This window comes from Sebastes umbrosus, chromosome 2, assembly GCF_015220745.1.
Source record: "Sebastes umbrosus isolate fSebUmb1 chromosome 2, fSebUmb1.pri, whole genome shotgun sequence".
Lineage (NCBI taxonomy): Eukaryota > Metazoa > Chordata > Actinopteri > Perciformes > Sebastidae > Sebastes > Sebastes umbrosus.
The window spans coordinates 12718488-12743182 of NC_051270.1; the positions used below are offsets into that span (position 1 = coordinate 12718488).

The 24695-nt window shown below is 41.5% G+C and overlaps 2 protein-coding genes across 2 annotated transcripts; both read right to left on the reverse strand.

Annotated features, from left to right (window-relative positions):
* Positions 1 to 821: 821 nt before the first annotated feature.
* Positions 822 to 10567, reverse strand: LOC119500596 (neuronal acetylcholine receptor subunit alpha-3-like). Its single transcript, XM_037790415.1, is given in 7 exon segments — positions 822 to 2087; positions 2883 to 3459; positions 3461 to 4103; positions 4438 to 4547; positions 6279 to 6323; positions 9768 to 9906; positions 10353 to 10567. Coding segments are annotated over 7 exon segments (1605 nt in total). The 5' UTR covers positions 10433 to 10567; the 3' UTR covers positions 822 to 2076.
* Positions 10568 to 13841: 3274 nt separating this feature from the next.
* Positions 13842 to 23584, reverse strand: chrnb4 (cholinergic receptor, nicotinic, beta 4 (neuronal)). Its single transcript, XM_037790270.1, has 6 exons — positions 23298 to 23584; positions 19668 to 19813; positions 18025 to 18069; positions 17691 to 17800; positions 16289 to 17342; positions 13842 to 14858 (listed from the first exon to the last, which is right to left on the reverse strand). The coding sequence occupies exons 1-6, from the start codon at positions 23344 to 23346 to the stop codon at positions 14694 to 14696; spliced, it is 1569 nt and encodes a 522-aa protein (XP_037646198.1). The 5' UTR covers positions 23347 to 23584; the 3' UTR covers positions 13842 to 14693.
* Between the last annotated feature and the right edge of the window lie 1111 nt (positions 23585 to 24695).

Below are 24695 nucleotides of genomic sequence, written 5' to 3' on the forward strand. Positions count from 1 at the left end.
TCTTAAAAGGACGAAAATATCCACTGATACCTTTAGAAGCTCGTTCATTCGGTACATCATACAGTATATCTGCTCGGAAGATCTCCTGCCCTCCTGCAGATCAGCCACACACGGGTCCTGAGTGAGCTTTAATTAAATTCATTAGCCAGGGGTTTCTTATCAGATGTGACAGAGAGCTAATACAATATCTGTCTGTGCTTCCCTGCCAGCATTCAATTAAATACAGGCTGGATTCTCTTGTAATCACATAGCTCGCCATCTGCTCTCATTTTTAGCTGTATAATAAGAATCAGACAATGACATACTGAGAGTCAGGCCCCATGCAGGACGCTTACACTCTTTCAGCACTGATACTCACACAGTACATGGAGGAGATTATGTGCTTTTGTTTCCTTGTACCTAACATGGAGACTGTGATATCCATCAAAACATTATAACTATAAATTAAAGGCAACAATGGTGCCATATACCTTTAAGTACATGTGAGAATTTGACCCCTAACGACTGACAGCATTAGACCTGTTGTGAGCTATTGAGAGGCATTGCAGGCAATGTGTATTAAGAGCAGAAAATTGTGTTTTGGCCAGGAAGGATGGTTAAAGAAAAAGAGAGGAAGCCAATAAGGTCCTTCATCACTCGCTCTCTATATTGATTGTGATCCAATAAACTGAGTTAGCTCCAAGGGGGACACAGAGGATGTGGAACAGAGTAATAAACAGAGCCTCCTTCAATTGCATCTACATCCCACAGCTTTTGTTATCAGTATCAGACATACTGGTAGTTCAGAGAAACCACAGATACACATTACAGCTTTATATGAATATTTTTTAAAGATTTATTTACAGAAATCTGCAAGTTAAACAGAACTAAAAATGTGTTTTTTTTTTCTCTTTGCACATAGAATACTTTTGTAAATATTCAATTTGCAAGGTCAGAAGAATTCTAGATGACATTTTCTTATGTCAGCCTTTCCAGAACGTCATGCTATCCAGATCAAACAGCGTTTTATGCCTTAAACGCATCAAGTACTAGTATAACTCAGAAAATGTTACAACTGGGAATATGTTACAACAGAGATGATGTCAGAAAGCCTTGTTATCATTTGTAGTAGCAAAGAATCACCACATGATGTCACTCTTTGAGCACAGTCCTGGCTTGGTTTTGAGAAACATGGAAATCCATCTTTAAATGCTTTTTTTTCTGTTATCTCAATACATTTCTGGCATGGCATTCACTGTGAAAAAAAAAGATTTTCTTGTTATGGGACAATTATCGAGCTTTCTGGTGGCATAATGGTTGCATTTTGTGAATGTATGTACATGCTTCTTTAATGTGAAATAAGGTGCTTCAAGTTTGTCAATTTAGTTACTGTTCCCATTAATTGCTCTTAAATAATTAAATTCTGCAAGGGTGTTGCCTTGGCATTATAGATTATATTCAGGAGAGGGACCAAGTGTGTGCATAATCCAGGCAACGATACTCAGGTGCAAGACAAGAACTACTTAACTGCAGGGCACAAAGTTGCTGACCAGCAGGTGATAATGATTGGAGTTGATTACTGCCTCTACAAGAAATGCCTGTTGGTCTCTTTTACACTCCTCTGAGGAAGATCTTACAGATCACCTTAAAAAAAGAAATAACTTTATTTGGAGCCTAACTATGTAGATCTCCTTTGTGCCCTGCATTATAGATTATATAGCCATTTACTGCAGATTTGTACACAATTAAATGACTAACAACTATGGTCTTTGCCGTTGCTTGTTTACTATGTCCTCAGCATTGGAGAGTCCTTAAACCACTTTCCTCACACATCTACTGAAAACACAGTCACTAAAACATTTGCATTTTGGCAGACACACAGTCATCAGTTCTTGACTTTGGATCCACTCTGGATGTCCTCATATGTAATGAATGCTGTGCAGTTCAACAGCACTGAAGTGTTTGTTTTGTCAAACTGATTCAAATGTCGTCCCAGAGTAATAGAGGCTGGAGGAAGAGGCCGGCTGTCCCCAGATGCACACAAGGACAAAAACCCAAAGGAAGATCCTGTCGATAACCATGGCGACGTACTTCCAGTCATCCTGAACCTGGGAGAGGATCACAGTGAAAACATTTTCAGTGATGTGGTGGTGGCATTGTCAAAACAAGTTTAATACAAAGCATAGAAATAGATTTAGGAGTAGAACGGACATTCCCATTCAAATCAAAGTAGCAGGATGGTCAGAGCGTTGGCCATTTTTTTTTTGGGTACCATTGCCATAGCGACCGTTGTAGCGGGCTGACTTCCGTATAAACTCAACAGACTTGCGGCAAGTCGCTGACTCACTGAGGTGAGATTTTGCAGAGGAGCATTGACGGATACGTAGCACAGAGAAAATGTAAATGAGTCAAATTGAACAACTTAATGCTTCATCCACACACTCTTGTCATCTTGCTATCGCCAGATGAATGACAACTTTGTTCTGCTCATTTACTTTATCCAGTGTGGCGTTGAAGCGAAGAACGAACCTAACGGACAGCTGGCTGGTTAGCTCTTGGGTTGGTTCCGTCATGCTTTGGTGCTGCACTGATTACGGAAAATGAGCCGAACAGCGGGCTGGTGGCCGGTCTAACGGTCCCTCCTCCTGGGGACAAGTTACCTATCTAACTAGCCAGCCAACTGTCTCCGGAGCTGCGTCCGTTCTCTTCCCGGCGAGCTGCGACCACACTTGAAGGCCCCACTGACGTGGGTTCTGTTGTCACCATAACAACTAACAACAATCGCCATTTACTTTTGTAGCATTCAAAATACCACAGCAAAGAGTTCATTGACCCTTCTACTCCTATTTCATTTCTATGTTTAAAAGTTGAAACTGCTTGTGTATATGATTGTGATCACTCACCTCCTTTGCTTTCATTCTGTAGTCTCATGTTCTCTGCTATGTATTTGACGCTCTCAATAGCCTCCCTGACCTCAGGTGAGAGCGGCAACAGGGACAGTATTCCTACATCCAGAGACTCGGAGCTTGAGCATTGACTTTCCCCTCCGACCCCGGCAGCACTGCCTCCAGTCAGCACTCCCAGGCTGCCTAGCGCTCCCAGGCTGCCCAGTCCTCCGCTCCCTCCACCAGAGTCTACGGGCAGTTTGCTGGATCTCTGTTGCCAGCAGCAGTTGCAACGACCCTCGCAGCACAAGAACACGGAGCCCGCACCTTTGGCCGGATCTCCGCTTAAGTTATTGAGGTTGGAGAGCTCCGTGTTGTTGAAAAGCCGTTGGCGGTTGGTCAGGCTGGACACCACGCTCGAGGCCAGTGCCTGAGGTTTGTGCTGCTTCTGCAAAGTAGCTGACGAATGAATGGCACAGGGCCTCGAATGCATCGTCTTAGCATTGCCGGCCACCACCACCTTCTCGGGGTCCCTCTCCGGCCTCGTCATGAACATCACCTTGGGCAGCATCCCCAGGAACACCGTCCGCACCCAAGCAGGGCATGGTGTGGGTCTTTGGCGTGCGGTAGTGGACGTTCAACACAAAAACAGTGATGACGATAGAGAGGGTGACAAAGATCATGGTGAAGAGGAGGTACTCGCCAATCAGTGGGATGACCAGCGAGGTGGAGGGGATGGTCTCCGTTATGACGAGGAGGAAGACAGTTAAAGACAGCAGGACGGAGATACACAGGGTGATTTTCTCGCCGCAGTCGGACGGCAGGTAGAAGACGAGCACGGTGAGGAAGGAGATGAGGAGGCAGGGGATGATCATGTTGATGGTGTAGAAAAGCGGCAGGCGGCGGATGTACAACGAGTATGTGATATCCGTGTAGATTTCCTCGCAGCAGTTGTACTTTATGTCGTGTTTATAACCAGGGGCGTCGATGATCGTCCACTCGCCGCTCTCCCAGAAGTCCTTGAGGTTGATGGTCGAGCCGATTAGCACCAGGTCGATCTTGGCCTTGTCATACGTCCAGGAGCCAAACTTCATGGTGCAGTTTTGGTAGTCGAAAGGGAAGTAAGTGACGTCGATCTTGCAGGAGCTCTTGAATATGGCCGGAGGGATCCAGGTAACGTCGCCATTGTAACGAAGCAAGGCCTTCGTTTTGTCATCAACTTGGAAATCTCCGACTGCACTGTAGGCAGAGAAAAAAAAGAAAAGAGTGAGAGAATAAAAGAGGACAGATTGAAGGTTGCAGATGAGTCATTGAAGATCAAACTGAAGGATATAATCGATTGACTATTGTGTCATGGAGATATTAATCAAAAAAGATGCATTGTGGTTTCATTAAATTGCACACTCAGATGTTCCTCATACCCCCTTAAGAATATGCAAACACAAAATTACCCATGCAAAATGAGCAATGGAGAGTAATATAGCTTGTCACTGCCCGGAAACCTTTTATCATAAATGCACCCAACAATCAATGGAGATTTTGAGCCAGATTTTTAATGTGTTGTCACGCTCACTTGTTGTAGAGCACAATGTCTGGCTTCCAGATCCTGTTGGACGGCACTCGGATAAACTCCACGCCTCCAAAATCCTTCGGATTCCATCTGAGTTTGTAGTCGTTCCAGATCTGAAAAAACGAAAGAGAATGAGTCATTTACATTAAAAACAAGTCAGAGGAATTCATTAAACAAATATTGGACAAATACAAATATTTGACCCGATGATGAAAAAGTTAAGGGTTCAACAAAGTTAATACAACTCATTCTGTACCAAATTCATGATTTTCTATCCAATGGTTGTTGAGACATTTCAATCAAAACCCCAAATATCCACCTTGTGGTTGCACAAGAGGAAATGTCAGGGGATCACCAAAGTCTTTAGGATGTGTCCTCTGTAGAGCTGCAACGATTTATCGATTAGTTGTCAACTATTAAATTAATCGCCAACTATTTTCATAATTAATTAATCGGTTTGACTAATTTTTTAAGGAAAAAAAGTAAAAATTCTCTGATTCTAGCTTTTTAAATGTGAATATTTTCTGGTTTCTTTACTCCTCTATGACAGTAAAAACACTTGGAAACACTGATCGCCATTTTTCACCATTTTCTGGCATTTTATAGACCAAACAACTAATCGATTATTAAAGAAAATAATTGACAGAGTAATGGACAATGAAAATAATCCTTAGTTGCAGCTCTAGTACTCTGGGGACCATCAATGTCTGTATAAAGTTTCATGGCAATACAAATCGATGGACTGATCAACAGACAGATGAACAATTCATTCCTAGACCAAAATTTTCCTTTAAATCAAACCCAGTAGCAAGTACCAGGATGCCAAGCATAATTGTGTCAAGTGCATTCTCTGCATCCAAGCGGTTTAAAACAAAACAAGTTTGTCATAAGCAGCTTTATAAAGCTACAAAACGGATATAAAAACAAGAGGGTGCCAGTTGTTTCCTCCTGATGATTATATTTTACAAATCTACTCTGATTTAAACGCATTGTCTTGTAAAACGTCCCTCATAAAAACGATGAGGAGTCGTCATCTCCTACTGTGGCATATAAACAGAGCTTACACAGTATGTAGTCTGAGGGGGCGATATAACGGACCACAGTTTACAGCGTGTTTTATGGACCTTTTGGCCACTGTTTTTGACCCGCTCTTGAGGACAGCCAGCGATCCCCGTGAGACTCATAAAGCAATAATAGTAAACATTTCACTTAAGAAACATTATGTATCTAGAGTGTATTGATAGATTTTGATGGTCAGCGGGGGAAATGTACACAGCACCAAAGAGCAATTACAGCTCAACCTTTTAGCATGAACACGGCTCCAGCACAGATGTGTATTTGCTCAGCAAAGTGGGACCTGGAGACCTGCCGTGCCTCATTTGATTCCAAACTGCACTACGCATGATGGCAGCAGAGACGCCATGTGGGACTGAGTACATGATAAAACCATCAAGCCATACAGCATGTGTGGACACAGCTTATTTTTGTTGTATGTGATTATGAAATAGATTAAAACGGTTTAATCTTTAAGGTTCGGTGTGCTGCAGATGCTTAGAGGTTTCTGTCACACTGTCAGAAAGAATATTATTGACAAGTATGATATAAACTCCATGACCACTGTCAAATTATTTAAAAAAATCTTTATAAAATTGACCATGAAATCTCAGTGTATTTGGATTCTAAGGTTTTTTTCTTTCAAAAAACAGGACTAGAGGGATCAATGTGTTTATGAATAATTCAACTTGTCAGTCCAGCCTCAAAGAATCATGTATGACAGGAGGCCGGATCCATACTTGATGTCCTTGCTCAAGGTCCATTTGCACAGCCATGCGCAATAAACTCACATGTCTCAGCCACAGATTTGTCTCCATGATCTGATTGACTTCATCCTGAAAACAGAGCAGAACAGAATTGATAATGAAGACAATTAAGCAAAGAAAAAAAACAATAATTGTTAACTTAAAGCTACCGTAAAACAGGAAAAACACTGTCACAGGCGATCATCCATTTCACCAGTGAGGATTGTCTGTGTGCTTTCTGCGGGGTCAGACCTTCGTATCACGGACAAGAGGATTAAGAAAGGCACACCTGGGTCTTCCACGCCTGGAGCATAACCCACATGACAGCTGGAGCCACAGCACATCCTTAACTTTTATTCTTACAACTAAAGGTGGAGCAGAGGGACCAAGGTGTGTGCGTGCGTGTGGTGTGTGTGATTTAGACCGTGAACGAGCCAATCTCATGACCCAGTGCATGGCGTTAACCATTCATGTTACCATTTAGCATCCAGGAGAGGTTCTACATGGCTGGTAAGCACAGGTGGACAGAAGGCCGCGGGACAATCTTTATTGGATTATCTTTGGGGGACTGGTGATTTTATTGCACCTTGATAGCGAAAGCACATGCCCTGCATCTTATCACCGAATCAGTCAGAGTGCAAAGACACAAAGGAAATACACCATGTTCTGGTTCAGATCAGATTAAGTTTGATATTGAATTTAGTGTGTTTATCAATATGTAGCCTACAATTATAGCTTGGATATTTATTCTCTGGCTGCATAATTGTTTGTTGAAAGGGATGAGTAGCACCATTTCACCAGGTACTGTATCTTGGGAGTTTATGCTCCAAACACAGCTGAACACAATATCTGATGTGGTGATCAAACATAAGACTTACAGTAGAAGGAATAGTTGGAAATTTTGAGAAATGCGCTTATTCGCTTTGCCAAGAGTTAAATGAGAAGATCGATACCACTCTCACTGCTAAGAGTTGTATCAATCTTCTCATCAAGCCTTTGCAAGAAAGTGAATAATCACTTTTCTCAAAATGTTAAACTCTTCAGTCTGTTACCACACTGCCACCTGTTCTGAAACCCACAAGCCCAGAGCCTGTGTGATGATCCCTGATCAGGAGATGATGATGACCGAGCCACCTCGCGCGATGAGCTATTGATGGTCTAAATGAGCTCATTTAGCCCTACTGTAATTGGTGTAGGCTGACCAATAGGCTACCGATGCATCTGGGTTAGGAGCACCAGGTGTGGGAAAGAAATAATCCATCAGCACGGGGAGCGCTGCAGCCTGCTACATCCACTGAGTTAAGGAGAATATAACAAAATATACTCTATCTCTTTGACACCTCTAGATCCAGACAGGTCTTCAATACTTATCTAGCTCTACAGAAAAAAAAAAGATTGCCTGTGGGAAATAGGCAAAGGCAAACAGATTGAGATGGACTACAATGTGTCAGACCACACATTATCAATTGAAACTGTCTATAACAAACCTTGTGTATAGGCTACTATACTGGGTACATACTTTTATTAGCTACTATTGGCTGATAACATTTTTTATTGAATATTACAAATTAAAGGAACAGTGTGTAGCATTTAGGGGGATATAGTGGCAGAATAGAATACAATATTAGTAAGTATGTTTTCTTTAGTGTATAATAGGGATGTCTCGATACCAGAAATTTAGTAGTCGATACCAATACCAGTGAATTTCCACAATTCTCGATACCAATTCGATACCACGGTAAAAAAAAACAACAACAACAATAAATCCCATGTAATTCAACACGCACTCTTTTATTAAAAACATTTGAACATTACAAAAAACCGAGGCATGTAGCCTTTTTGTTCATTTTGGCTTATCAGCGGCATGTTATCAATCGATAGTCAGACGACGGACGCTACATACTGACCATGAACGCATCTGGTCCGTCAGCTCAGAGTAGCAGGAGCAGAAGGCAGAGGATTTATTGTGGAAGCATAAAGCAAACACACCTATTAGGCAATATTACACGTTTAATCCCAATGCTATAAGGGAACCATAACGTTAATGAGGTAATCGCCGCAAGGTGGATGGAGCTGTCACAGCCGGTGTGCATGGAGCAGCGGCGCCAGTAGACACCTGCAGTGGAGCCCCAAAGCAAAAGCTCTACCTGAGAGGCCAGACACACCGCCACTCATCAGTAAAGATCAGAGTCCAGCGCTCTGCACATGTGACCGTAATCTTTCTTGTAAAATGTCTGGTGTAATCGGTAACACCGGTGTTGTCACAAGTTTATTAACCGGTGGGAAAATGTTCCTCACTGTCACATTCCTACCAACGACCGTTACAGGCATCGTACGGTACCTTCGGTACTGTAGAAAAAGAGTACCGTCACTTTTTAAAAAATGTTGGCATCGACTTGGTACCGAAGTTTGTTTCAAGTCGATGCCAACATTTTTTCGGTTCATCGGTTCTTGTGACATCCTTGTATAATCACCTTAAAATAAGAATCATTGTGTTTTCTTCAGCTTAGAATGAGCCGTTTATATCTACATACGAAGCCGGCCGCCATGTTTCTACCATAGCCCAGAACGGACAAACCAAACACTGGCTCTAGAGAGGGCCGTTCGCGTTTTCACGTTTTTGCGTCGGCCACCGTAGTTCTCCTACATGCTTGAGACACGGGAGAGGTTTCACTACTAGACGCCGCCAAATCCTACACACTGCACCTTTAAAGATATAATTCAACATTCGGGAAATAGCCTATACATTCAATAGCCTACTTAAGCTAAGCTAAGTTAACAAGTTTCCTTGTTGTAGTGTAATATTTATTTACAGCATCTCTAAAGGCTGTTTTCTTGTCAATAACATAAAAAGATGATTTTGGTAAAATGTCTCAAATAAAAGAGCTGATGAGCATTTCCTCTTGCCGTTCAACACAAGCAGCGGGACGGATGTGATGGAGAACAATATCAAGGCTGTTAATTTTGTGAATGAAGCTGTCCTCCCTGTCCAACGCGAGCCTCTTTGCTTAATTATCGACATCCGCAGGCTCTAGATCTGTCTGAGTCTCAGTCTGCCCCGCCAGTCAGTGAAACCTGCCGTTACATCCAGAGGTGCTCATCTGAAGTGGCAGTGATGGAGTGATAGAGGCTGCCTCAACTGAGAGGTACTCAGACAGCTGACATTCCCCATCTTGTCTTGGCCAGACAAACAGCCACACTGCCCTGTCTTTCATCTACTAGTTCCCTCCTCAGGATACTAAACCAGGATCTCAGGTGTCTCTGATGGCATCCCAATTGTCCACCTTCTTTAAAACTTTGTTGCCCAAAGGCCACAATTCAACACAATCTACCTCTTCTTATGCTCAGATCCTCCACATTCAATGCTGTTTATGTTGTTCCTTGTTTTTTTTCTTCTCTCAAGTCATGACTGCTCATTCGGCAGAGTGATATATATATATGTATGTCTGACTGTGGTGAAGCAGCAGCCCATAACTCACATGTACTAGACAACAGCACTTGTCACAGAAACAGTGAATAAAACCTATTACTTACCACTTTGACCAGCTGTGACATGGACACCTCGAACTGTACAATGACTGGGTCGGTCACATTTCCACCGGTCGTATGTATTGGTTGTAGCGGGAGAATATCACAGAGAAGAGCTTGTGCTCTGCATCTGAACAGGAGCCTCCTGGATGAGAGCAGAGGATCAGACACTGCAATGTGGTTTGATTTGGTTAAACAGTACAGCCTGTTTACAAGGTGACACAAAAGGCCAGATCATTGTTGTGTTTGTCACCAGTCCTGTGGATGCCTTCATATTGATCTATTTCAGTGCATTGATTGTAATTAATATGTTTTGGAATCCCAGGGTGTTGCCTTTTGGTTTATTTTTTAGGTTTCCTTCAGTTTTAAAGAATAATAATTGGCACCAATACAAATACATGCATCCCTTAAATTAATAACAACAATAGCCTAAAGTTCTACAAGCATATTTTTGTTCATGCATGAGGTTAATTGATAATTTTTGTACAGGTAGCCTATAAAAAAAGTGCATCTTTAATTGTGGCACTATTACACACATTTATGTAAAGCAACAAGTAACAATATGTTAAAGTATAGCAGCCTTTTACTCACCTGGCAGGAGAAACAGGAGGAAGAAACATGTGGGCACAACGAAGCAAAAATGGTCTCTCATCCTGTTTCAAATGGCACATTTAAGTCGTATCCAGGGTCAGCAGCAGCAGCAGCAGCAGCTCTGTGCGCGGCAGACAGGAGGAGAAAGTGTGCAGAGTGAAAGCAGCTACAGAGAGCAGCAGAGAGCAGAGAGAGAGGGAGGCACTCTGAGGCACACGGTCACTGATAGGAGGCACACTGCACTGTGAAAAAAACACAAAAACATGTGCAACCTATAGCGACCTAGTCTGCTATTAAACAAGAACTAAACTGGTTCACCAAGTTTTACCAAAGAGGATGTCTCTGCGTAAAAGTCTACACACCAAAGCCACGGTTTTCTCTTGAAGTCTTGGAATTGGAAAAACGCCAACCGACGCACTTATTGGAACACACTATATAAAAACAAAACATAAATAAATATTTTTTTTAGTACACTGTAAAACAACCCATTTTTTTTTACAGTTTTTTTCAAGAAAATTTACATTTTTTGTCTGTATCTCAAAATGACAGAATTTTTTTTTTTTAAATTACATGTTTCATTTATGGTTTGTATGTAAATGGTCTTAGATTTAAAGTATTTTTTGTAATCACAATCGTAATTATCTGTATTTAAGCTTTACTTGATCATTTTTGAAAGATAATTATTCTGTTTTTTAGATGTTTATGACTCTAATTTAACAATTAATTTATGTTAGAAGAAAAGGATTTCATGGAATTCTAAAAATATTTCTTGTAAAAATACAGATTTTCTTTGCCAAATTTCTGAGGGTTAATGTAAATTTGGGTTTTTGCAAAGTGAAATTACATGTTTCATTTGTGATTTATATGTAAATGGTCTTAGATTTACTGTGTATGACTATTCTAACAATAAATATATGTTAAAAGTAAAATATTTCTTGTAATATTACAGTAATAAAGGCTAATTATATAAAGATAATTACTGGTTTTTTTTTACAGTTTATTTATGTTAATTAACGGACAGTATTTTTCCGTTTTTTAACAGACATTTTCTGGCGCCCCTGGTGCTGTTATTTTACACTTTTTTTTTTTTACAGTGTAGGCTATATGTTCCTGAAGTGGGAGGTTTGAGGGACATAACAAATTTTCCTTTTAAAGACCCTAAAAACATGTTTTCTCAATCAGCTTCTAACTATGAGTGATGGGATCCTACATGAAAATATTATTTTTGGCTAAAGTTAGAATCGGTTTTGGAAATTTTATATGAGAGATTTCAGCATTTATTTTTTTCGCTGTGCTTATCTCACTGGTCTGAAGTGGGCGGGGCTCAGTTGGAAAAATAGTGATGTCACATACTTCCACGCACCAATCAGGATTTGTCGGATGTTACTGTTAAATCTGATCAAACCACACCCACACAGTCTTGACGAAACAGATGAGCTTTTAAGTGATTAACTCTTAACAAATAATACTTAATGACTTTGTTGTTTATTTAGTCATGAATACATAATGTTATAAAAAAAAAAAACACTGAAGATTTGAAGCCAAATTTTCAGGGGTTTTAAAGGAGCAGTGTGTAGGATTTAGTGGCATCTAGTGGTGAGGTTGCAGATTGCAACCAACTGAATACCCCTCCACTTACTCCTCGCTTTCCAAGTATGTCGGAAAACTACGGTGGCCTTCGGGCAACGTAAAAACGCAAAAGTCTCTAGAGCCGGTGTTTGGTTTGTCCATTCTTGGCTACTGTGGAAACATGGTGGTTCAACATGGTGGACTCCATGAAGATGACCCACTCCCTATGTAGATATGAAGCTCATTCTAAGCTAACAAAAACACGATGATTATTAGTTTCAGGTGATTATACACAAATGAAAACATAATTACAAATATTATATTCCATTTCAGCTAATAAATCCCCTTAAATTTACGTCCTACACATCTATCTTGTCTTCATTTTTCTGGGACTTTTTATCAACTTCCGTCATCTTTACAAGCAGAGGAAGAGGCGTTTCCGTACCAAAAAGAGGAAAGCAAATTGAGATATAGTAGTAAGAACACTCCTCAAACACCTTTGCTGCCTGTTTATTTCTGGATAAAATGTTTTAAATGATGCTCATAAACCATGCTCCAGTCATATCAGTTCTAGTTTTTGTATCTCTTGCATGAGGATATTTTGGCATCAAGGTTGTGCAGAGCGTTGATAGTGAACATGGACCCAGGTTGAATTCACACATATTTTCCCCTCACAATGTAGGCATCTATATTTAATCACCAAATAGCCTTCAACTCATCAAACAAGGTCAAACTGCATGTGTGCCACTGGGTTGGGGTTTGGGTGGCCTTCAGCAGCAGCTTATGAGCATAACAGAATTCATCTTGATTGATAGAATCTGTATTGATTTTGGTTTTCACATAACATCCTGTGGGTTTTTTTTTTTTAAATATGTCAATATCTGCTGGAAAGCCCACTTCTAATTGGGATATAGCTCTGTCTTTGACTCTGGCTTCTTCTTTTCTTTCTTTTTGTTAGTCCAGAGAAGCATTTTTCTTTCCTCTAGCCAGCAGGATGGCCCAGTGGTTTGACAGTTGTGTCCTTCAGCCGGATGAAGGGGACATCCAAGTGCTTTACAGCAAACATCCCCCCTGCTGAAGTGCCCTCCAACGATAAATAAATCCCTACCAGCACCACAGATGCTGTTTGGTGTCTGACCCTGCACTCTCAACTCCTTTAAGTGGAACATGTGAAAAGAGAATTGCTCCCAAGGGTTGATTTATATACAATTACATCACATAGAAGAAGAAACAAATGTTAATTTGACCGTCATTCTCCCAGACAGCGCAGACATTTCCCATGCTGCAAAGGCTGTCCTGGAGATTTAAACATGTCATTTTGCCTGAACCCTCGTATTTTCAAGGACTATATTATGGTAGATCTTTGTTGGAAACTCAAAAACACTTGCTTGTGTGGCAGGACAGTTCTCAAGGACGATGCTTCCATTTATATCTTATTGAAGACTAACGACAAAAGGCTGCCGACATGAGACGTGTGATTTATGGAACCTTCCGTCGTGTGTTGAATGACGACTCCTCCGGCTTTGTTTGGGCCGAAACAGATGATGGATTGTTGATGGATATGCTGTGACACTTCACTCTTCACTAATGACAGGAAGCTAACAGGTGAATGAGAATGATCTTGAAAAGCTGTAAACAAGAGATTAACACATAGTTGCTGATTGCTTTTTCTTGATTTCATTTCAATGAAGGTCTCACAAAAGAACCAACAGTCTGCAGAATCCCTAACGAGCCCACTCAGCACTGTTTATTGAGCAGTAAATGTTGTGTGTGTGTGGGCGAGGGTTCAGTTCAGCATGTGTTTGTGAAGCACCATTTATGTGTGTGCCAGCATTTGCCCTTCTGTACAAATAAGCCTTTAACAGAGATCAACTCTAGCATAAAGACACAAATGAATGGCCATAAGATTGCAGCGTCTGAGCCATTGTACAGATTAACATTGCTTAATATCGTAGGCCAGATCAGCTTCATCTCCATCAGTTTTTGTTGCGTCAACATTATTTTTTTTGCCTGGTCACACACTCTCACATTTCAAGTGAACAGCTGTCTTTATCTATGTGATGAAATGTTCTAATTGGCACATCTTCAGCGAGCGTATTGGCTCCGAGGACAAACTTTATCACCGGCAACACAGATTAACTAAGCACTTTGGCAAGACCCTGACAATTTTAAGACTTTATTGGGGAATTGATACATTTTAATCAAACTTAAAGAGGACATTAATCATTCTTTAATCACACATCACATTCCAATGACATGGTAATATAACTTAAACACAAATAAGGGAGTCAACAACATCTGAGAGCAGAAAGATGCTCCACAAATCTCAGACAGAATTGGGCATATTTCTGCGGAGTGAAAGCCACATAAAGTCCAGTTCTGCAGCTGTCCTTTGTAGACATGAAGGGAAATGACCTCAGTGCAATGATGCCTCATTAGGTCCCTTGCAGATGTACCATTTCCTCAAAGGGTGCTGTAGATGGTTGTAATGTTATGGACCATGTGGTTTTGATTATTAAGAGACATTTGATCCATATTCTATCTCACACAAATATCCTGTATGTTCCACTGATGTACACAATGAGTGGTTGCAAATACCTTTTTTTATCTGGTTTAACCCTCTCAGATGCCTTATTGGTGGGGTTTGGCACAGACGACGTTGCTGTCACTGCTTTTTGACCCCACCAATATGGCACTAAACAGACTTTACAACTACAACATGATCGCTGAAAAAAAAAAAAAAACTAAAACTCGCCCTGTCTTCTTTGTTGCTCATATGCGAGGAGTCTCTGTGCTGGGCTTCTGGTTGGGAACAATCTGAGTCTGAAAGACAGGCTGAAGAAATAAACCCAGGGTGCCCACCACACACACTATCACAAAGATCCACAGGAACATACGATCCACCACCATGGCCACATACTTCCAGTCTTCTATCACCTGCGAATATACAGAAATTAAAATGAGTCAGTGTACAAGTTTTTTTTTATCACACAGGCATTAATTATAATAAGCCAGCTGTATTGCAGAATGGTGAAATGAACAAATAATCCGGCTTCAGTGTGTCATCTGTGGACGCTGCCATGCCTCTGTGCAGCCACTCGGTGGCAGAGAGTGTAACTGAGTGAATGAATGAGTGAATGAGTGTGAGAGTGGTTCCCTTTCTGAATCTAGAAAACAAACAAACCCTGTTTACATATCTTACATACATCATGTCAGTTTTGTAGTCTACTGTGTTTGCTAGCAATTGAATTGGAACATGAAGTTTTCTGTAATATACTTTTTCATATGTGTTACATCCATTCATGCCAATACTATTGCTTATAGGTAAGTTTATTCTTAGGAGGCTGACTGCTGGCATAGTTAAGTTATATTCCTGTAAGGACGTTCCCATACTGAAATAGCTATTGACCCTTTCACCCCATTTCCAGTGCCGCCGACCTTGGTAGTTTTTGAAACAAGTCATTTCTCATTCCTGGTTCCCTCCTTATTTTATTGATTTATCAGAAAAATAGATTGACTACCAGAAGTCTGCCTTCTGTGAACAAACAAATTAAGGTTAGTGGTATTCCTCCTTACTGCGCCTCAGGGGGTCACAGGGTGTTCAGTAAATGTTATCACACCAATACAAACACCTTTAATCCAGTTTACTGGGATCAGGATAGATGGAAGAGGAGGGCACTGACAGTGGAGCCTGATGCACCTTTTGCAAATACCTAATTATTCATTCAAAAATGAACATGTTTTCATTTTTTTAATCCATCCACACAAACAGAAATATAAAAACAACAATTTGTGGTTTTAGAAGAAGTTATGTGCAGTTACTATAGTGTTTCTTTATGAACATCCTTGCACCCATTACTTTTTGCAGCGTCTTATCCTGGCTGACACATTGGCAGCACCTAACTTCCCATAAAACCTAGCTAGCTATTTCCTTCTGCTTCGGTGTCTATGTTAAGCTAGGATAATAGCATCCATACTTAAAAAAGTACTCCACCAATTTAGCATTGCATTCCTATAGTATTTTCAGGCTCATTATGGACAGTTTTGTCTTTTTTATTCAATGCATTCTTCCTCCTGGCTTAAAATCTGGTGCCTTGTTTACCCACAATGCATGATAACCTCACTTCTTTCTAGACTGAGAGGTTTTCTCAAGTGCACTGGTGAATGACTTAGAATATATGTGTAAGCATTTACAGTACTCATTCAATATATAATATACTCAATATTAGATCAGCAGAATAGCATAGGAAATGTTCAAATGTTTATGATTTTGTTCATCCAACATCCATCTTTCTCAAATTCTTAAATTTCAGAAGTGTAGTCATTCAGTGACACAACAAATTTAGCAGAAACTTGTGCATACATACACTCTGATCATCATCGTCTCCCATCATGTGCTCGGCCACAAAGCGCACCCCGTTCACCGCCTCCTGGACATCAGCAGCCCAATCTGAGCTGCTCTTCTGCTGGAGGTCCTGGGTGGAAGTGAAACCACTGGGAAGGTAATCAGTGGAGCGCAAGTCCCCCTTCCTGTTGGAGTGGCCGTAGCCCAGCGGAGGAGCTACATTTTTGTGTCCTGGGGTGGAAAAGGCAGAGTCAGAAGACAGCAGGGCAGAAGACGACATGGTGATGCCTGTTTTGGATGCGACTGGGTAACCCAAGCCTAAAATGGTTCTCCTCGCCCGCAGACACCGCTGTTGGCGAAGTCTCTTGCATGCAGAGTTATCCTGAGGGCGTCTCATGAACAGTAAGGCGGGCAGTTTGACGAGAAATATCAGCTTGACCCAGGAAGGCATGGTGTGGGTGCTGGGAGAGCGGTGGTGGACGTTGAGCACGCACACACTGGTGATGATGGAGAAAGTCACGAGTACCATGGTGAACATCAGGTACTTGCCGATCAAGGGCACGTCCAGCGAGGTGGGAGGAACGATCTTTGAGATCAAAAGCAAGAACACGGTGAGAGCCAAGAGCACGGAGATGCAGAGGGTCATCTTCTCCCCGCAGTCTGAAGGTAAGTAGAAGACCATCATGGCCAGAGAGGTGATCAGAACACAGGGGATGATGAGGTTGATGGTGTAGAAAAGGGGCTTCCTCTTGATGATGAAGTCATACGTGAGGTCCACGTAGGTGGGATCCAGAGGGTTGACGGTCCGTCTGCCTGGCAGCGCCAGGATGTCCCACTCTCCACTGGGAGTAAAATCATCCATACTAGCAACGTCAGACTTCAAGATCAGGTCGATCTCCGTGTGGTCGTACGTCCAAGAGCGGAACTTGAGGGTGCAGTTCTGCTGGTCGAAGGGGAAATGCTTGACCTCGATCTTACAGGCGCTTTTGTAGATGGCCGGAGGTAGCCAGTTGATGCTGCCATTGAACAGGACAATGACATTGGTGAAGACTGTCACCTCATAGGTACCATCAGCGCTATGAGAAGAGGAAGAAAGAGATTGAAAACTTTAGAGAGCTTTTGAATCAATGTCTGAGGCTTGTGTAATCAACCCTGCAATCACAGCGAAGTGAAGATAACAGGAAAGCTACTCATTCTGAAAATTTGTATTGGTTATTTCATACAACCAAGGACAGTCAAATCAATATCAAAATCAAAAGAGGCTTCAGAGAAACAGCTGGGAAAGATATTGATGGTGAACAGAAACCGTGTTAATTCATATTAATTCTCAAATGTCTCAAATTCTCACATGAACCGATTCTTTTATATCTTTTTTTAATACAAACTTTGCCATTGTTTGAATTTGACATTCCAGTGATGCTTACTTGTTATACAGGACAATGTCTGGGAGCCAGATGTGTCTGGAGGGAATGCGCAGCTTGTCGATACCTTCGTACTTTTCAGGGTCCCATGACAACCTGTAATCCACCCAGTGCTGGAGAGACAGAGAGACCTGGCCGTCATGTCAGACCCCCACACACTCTCTCTCAAGACTCTCAAGCTCATTTCTAATTACATGCTTCATTATCAGCGAAATATGTTTGGAGCACAATTACAGAAGTTCCACACGGAGAGAGGAAGAATGGATATGGTTTAATTCAAGTTCAGGGGGAAGGACATTTAACAAGACATGACGACTCTGAGCTTCATCACACTTACCTGAGTGAGCCACACATTTGTGGTCATGATCTGCTCTCTCTCATTCTGAAAATGTACAAGTGAGGTGGAAATTACTTTGAGAACAGTTTTCATGCACAAATACAGAAATTGAAATTGTATATTGAGATATGACTGCATATATTGGCTGACCCTGAACACTGATTTAAGCCATGGATTGTTCAGGACACTCTAGCAGTGATTCAGGGGTATTAAAGTCCGCCTCAGGGGGGTACTACTGTAGTTCACAGGGCAGTGGAAATATTGTGGGATAGCTCAAAAAATTAACAATCATGTGAAAAAAAAAAATGCACAGTACCTACAAGTAATAGTTAGTTGTAACACCTTAACACCATGACAATTGAGAATGCATGGAAACACGTTAGCCAGAGAGCACAGAAATCAAAATACTGTAGTTAGATAAAAGTAATGGTTTATATTGTTAGGTAAAAGTAATGGCTAAAAGGTTGAAAAAGTTAGCAAAAAGTAATGGATGAATGGTTAAAAAAGCTAAAAAATGATTAGAACAATATCCACTTTTATATAATCTATAGTGATAAATAACATCCAGTTCAAAGTCCATTAAAAAAAAAATATTGTAACATGACGGGTGGTGTTGATCAAGGGGCACTTGAGTTCATCTCAATATAGGGCTGTGAGGTATGTCAGACAAAGAAAGTTGGGAATCACTCCTGGTAGGACATGATAGTAATAGCTTACCAAATTACATTTTCATAAAATATTTTATTAAAAAAAAAAAATGCTCTTATTCATGGTCTGTCACATAAATAGCCTCAATTAACTATAACCCTGTTAGCCTACATAATGCGGATGACTTAGCATGAGTTTATGACATAATAAACTCATTTAAGATGCTAAAGGACAAAGAGAAGGCAGGAGTCTCCGCTGGTGTGCACAACAAGGTTTTGCACACAGAATGAATTACCATCTCGATTGGACAGTGTCTGCGTCTAAAGACACCTTCTGGCTCCTGCAACTTTCATTGCAAAGCAAAAGTTATCGAGACATGAGGACACTATTAGCTTCAGATGAAACCTTCCTGCTTGCTGTCATCTTTACTCTCTGGTATCTAATTTGAAGCGAGGTCAAATATAACTGCATTTAAATCCGCCCCTCTTCTCAGATTGCTTGTTAACATGTTTGTTGACGGCATTCTCATCACATTCCCATGACATACACATCCAATAAAGTGACACCAAATGCCAATTACTCCACGGGGTGCAATGCAAACTCATAAAGTGATGCTGTGAATGAGCCCTGCTGCCTTGGTCTGCAGCTGTGAGGAGCCGCCACTGTAAATCAGCAGAGGGCCTCTATCACTGTGGCTAAAACAGCTTTATGGCCCCTTTTAATCCAATGTGCTGAAGTTTCAATCTGGACATAACAGAGGCAGAGATCACAGCTGACCACATCTATCCTCTTCTACTTCATCCATCCGTTTAGAACTACGGCCTCTCTGCACAGGCTGCTTGGTAACTAACTGCTTTACTCAAAGCTTCAGCTCTGTCTTTTCTATCGTCCTCTTTCTTTCACTCAGTCTTTCTTTTTCTGTGTCCCTCTTTGTCTCATATTCACTCCCTCACACACATGTCGTCGTGGTCGGCAGAGGTATTTGGTGCCTTTACCACACTGATGAGCTGAGCCAGAGACACTTGCAGCTTCACTGGGACTCTCTCGGTCCTGTTGGTGGCCGGCCGGATGAGCGGATTGTAGCGATCCTTTCCCAGCAACCAGTTCATGAGACGCTCCTCTGAGTCAGCACAGCTGCTACCTGGTGGTGACACAAATTTGTTCAATGATTATTTTCATGCACAGGTAGTGTATAGCCTACACATCCAACATAACTGCTGAGATGGTTGTTTAAAGCCACTACACTCAGCTGTCACATTGAACTACTTTTGAAATGGAGGATGGAGCTGTCTGGAAATCATAAGTGGCTAAGGGTAGTGTAGTAGTTTCCCACTATGGTCCAAACAATCCAGATTTCTGGCCATTCTGGGGATTCAGACCTGGGGGACCAAGTGTTTAAAACAATTTGAAAACATGCTGGATGGGGTGTACATACAATCAGGATTTAAATCAGACTCTTGACATCTGATTGGATCACTCAAAATGGGAGTGGCTTAGTAGCTGTATATGGACTATTGGCCTCCAGCCACACCTCCCATAGGAGGCGGAGGATGAACCTGTATTTTTTATTTTACTGTCTTTAAAGGTAGCTTACAGTGTGTAGGATTTGGAGGTATCTAGTTGTGGTTGCAGATTGCAACCAACTGAGCGCCCCTCCGCTCACTCCTCCCTTTCCAAGACTGCCGTAACGTGAGTCGCCGAGTGCAAAACCCCAAAATGTTACACACTGTTCCTTTAAGGTTAGGGTAAGATTGTGGTTTCAATTTTTACAAGCCGACATTAACTGTTGATCCATGACAGTACATGGACTCACGGTCTACTACATGAAAGCCAGAAGCCGCAAGACCACCATGACTTTCTCCGTCTTTACACTACTTCCTGCTTTGGCGCTAAGTGTTGGCATTATATGATGCTGGTCCAATATCAGTGTAGTTCAGTGATACTGGGCAACATGTAGACATGTATACCCTCTCTGCCTGCCCCTGTGTGAAACACTATGAAAAGAAAGTGAACATATCTGTTTAGCAGAATACTGTTCCTCCGTCCACCCGAATGTGTCAGACTGCTTCATACAAACTGCACGTATAGTCTGGCAATTAAGAAAGCAGGGATGGCTGTGTTGTGGAAATTACACTGCAATGTAATGAAGGCCCGAAAGTCATTTCCAAATAAGTAATTACATTTGGGATGAGGGCAGGTTTTTCCACAGCATGTTAATAATTCTGCTTTTGCCTCAAGCCAAACCACTGGATGTACCTTTCAAGTGAGAAGAAGCCAGGAATACCAAGACTTAAACTCCACCTCCTTCCCTCCACCCCTGATAAATGAAGCCTGTGTCAGGGGTGAAGACAAGCCTGATTGAAACTGATGATCAGTGCTTCTCATCTGGAGCAGAATGAATACATGTAGTGCAGCCTCTTCCATTTTCTCTACATGCAGCTGGTTATTAATGCCCCCACATGGTCTGGAGTAGCTGAGTCAACTCAAACACACATGAAGTGAGACTCTTACTGATGGGCCCGTCGAAGAAGAATCGCTACTGTTGTCAATATTCAGTAGAGTGATATTCATGGCTGCAGAACCTCAGCGATGCTTCTCTTCTTGCTCAATATCAAACTGTGTGTGCCATTAGCGGCCCACAGACTCCTGGAGCTTTGCAGGGCGTGGCATGCCGACAGTCTGGCCCCACGGATCAGCTCATGCTGCCACGACTGTGCCTCTGTCAGTCACTTGGCTGAGGTCCCATCCAACACAGTCAGACCTCCACAGCGCTCTCTAACAGATGGCATTGTTGTCAAAGCCCTCAGAGACCTGAGTCAAACATGCTCTGCCTTCCCCAGAGGTAAAGGCCACTGGCAAACCACCCAAACTTGTGATTTCCTGCTGCGGCGATCGTATCTGTGTGTGTGTGCGCGCGTGTGTGTGTGTAGGTGTAATGTGTAATGTGTAATGTGTAATGTGTAATGTGTAAACAGCGCCTCATAAGTGTTGTGTTGACATTACGTTGATTGCGAGTGAGGCCAGGCGTGTTAATACAATGCTAGAGTCAGCCATTGTGGAGCTGATAAGGTCACTCTGCACAGCACGCTGAAAAACATTATTCTACCAAAATGTAATACTGTTAGAGGCCCGAGAGCATAATGAAGTGTGTGAATGGACCAAAACATGGTGCAAAGGTTGAGTGAGGCGAACACAGATTTTGACAAATATGATTAAATAAAGTTATTTTTATAAAACGGTCACTATATCCTGACAGTAGTGAATGAGACAAGTAATCTGAAAATAATCATGTGCCTCTTTGTTCTCTGGTGTGCTCCTAATGGCGTCTACAAGATTTCACAGACCGGAGGAAAACAACCAATCAGAGACGAGCTGGAGCCTTGCCGTCTCTGAGCAGCTGTCAATCACTCGCAATCTCCGATCAAACGGTCAAACTAGGCAGCGCTGATGAAATATGAATTAATATTCTGTTACTGTAATGTCTATTTCTCACCACAAATGTTTTCAGAAACATCTTGTAGTGTACTGTTTAGCTGTAAAATGAGAAAGTATGTGAGCCGTGTTGAGATCTGTTGAGGAAATACCAAGCACCGCCCACTAGCCGGAGCACACTTTCTCATTTTACAGCCAAAGTCTCCCGTCACAGGCTAGATTGTTTAAAACCTGAAAACAGAGCCAAGAGGAGGTGTAGAAGTGTAGTTATCTCTCAGAACTTGAATTACAAAATGCCTAAAGGTTATTATGGAATTTTTGCCCAATGATGACAACATTTTTCTGCCTACTGCAGGTTTAATAAGATACAGGGCGAATCTTCCTCTTTGTCTTTTTCCTCCTCCGTTTTATAGAGAGAAAAAAAATAAAGTAGAAAGAATGGTCTCTGTGACACACATGAGGATTCATCTCTAAAATGTCATCAAAAAAACGTACGCAGAGTATCACAGTATGAGGTAAGAGTCCCATTGATCTCCCAAAGTAAACCTATACTTTGGTCATGTGAAATAGTGATGTTGAAGAAATTAAGAAGAGGATGCCAAGTTTCTGAAACTGTTACTTGTATATGTTCAGAAAGCTGATTATACACTTCTCAAGTGTGTGTGTATAGCCATATTGCACTAAATATCACAAACCTTCAGTACTGATTGCTGGTTTTGTTACTACAGGCCACTTTTGATAGCAGGCCAGGACTGACTTATCAAATTGCCCCTATAATGACACAATGTGAAATACAGCAGCCAAATAGTATAATACTGTTTTATGCTATTAGTGTATGTGTTTTTGATTTATATTAAATGTACTTTAACATTTAAAAATTAATTTTATCCCAAACCTGCAAACCTTTTTTTATTTTTTTTTAATCAATAAAATTAATTTTATTGATTAAAATAAAAATAAAAAAAATAAAGCAAAAACATTTGGAGTATTTGCATCTTTTTGTTATGGTTTTTAAGCTGCAACAACTGAGCCACTGCACTGACAACTTATAGCTGCACTCCACATTCAAATGATTCCACTTTGGGACATTAAAAGAAAGAAACAGTCACACTGAAACACTTTCACACATGTAAAAAGCACAGCCTAAATTAACAGGTTAAGTACACAGAAGGTAAAGAAAGAAACACACTTACAGTGAACCAAACAGAGAAAGTAAGCGAGGATGGAGAGAGCCCGAGTCATTTTTCCGGCACCATCTGCTCCGCGGGAGTCGCCGGTGATGAAGCTTCAGAGCTGCGGTGTTCAGCGCTCTTCCTCTCGGACATGCCGGCCGGAATCTACGGCTGATCTCATCTGCTGATGCCTGAAAAAGAGATCCACCGAATATCTGTTGCTCCGTCCGCTCACTTTACAGCAATCCGCCCGATATGCACATAGTCTCCTCTAGGGTCTTTGAACGCAGCAGCAGCAGCAGAAACCTGTCCTCCTGGCTCCTCTCTCTGTCTCCAGCAAGTCCTGCAGGTCCTCTACTCTGTTTTAGATGCTAGATTTCATTATGCTGCATGCACAGCTGAATGTTATACACTGTATTTTGCTAATTTAAAGGGAAAAAGGGGTTTATTCACTTATACTTTTGCACTTGTGTTAATCCCATCCCTAACATCTCAATGGATAAATACTTAATTAAAGGGACTGTTTGTAACTTTTTAAATTTTTAATTTTTTTTTATAAATGTTTACCACTGTGACCACCAGCAGCCCTCGTCCCATGTTATGTTGCTTTTTCATACGTCAGCGGACTAGTTTGCCATATCTTTGCAGGTCTTTGGACCGCTGTGGAAACACACAAACACAAAACAGTGGACTGCAGGAACCTTTTTGTTCCTTGAAAAGTAGGAACTTTTGATGGAAACACGGCTTATATATTCTACCTTATAAACCAATAAAAAAGTGCCAGGCAGGTGAAATATAGTGGTATTGTGGTTTTAGCTGACGTGTGTCGCCTCACTGTTTTGAGCGATGCTCGTTCAGGTATATTTAGAGCGAGCAAGCGCGAGCCCAACGCAGACTTTCATTGACGTAACGGCCACAGGTGTCGCTGTTAACAAGCATTTCTGAAAGTTACAAATAGTCCCTTTAATTACAAAAAGGGAGGTTGCAGACTACCTGTTAACAGGTCTTTGGGACCATTCTGGTTTTCCTTTTATCAACTTCTTAGAAATCTTGTTGATTCAGAAAGAGTAACTTGAATTTGAGGTGGTTATTAGAACTGCTCAGTACGCTGCATTAAGCAGCTCCCAGGAATGAATGTGTGTAAATGTCAAACAAGAAATTTAATCAGTTGTGCTTGGTCAAACATCCCAGGATGAATAAAGGATAAAAATGGGCTTTTGGTAATTAGATTGATGACAAGTGTGATGCAAACTGACTTTTGTGTTTCAATAGCTCAATCCCAAGCTGCTCTCCTCCCTGATAACGCCTTCTAAATGGTTGTATATATTCACACACATTACAGTTAATGGTAAGCAAACACACAGACTATTTGAGAGAATCAAGTGGGACGTTGGCGCGCTGCTCTCTCCGTCCCCAGCA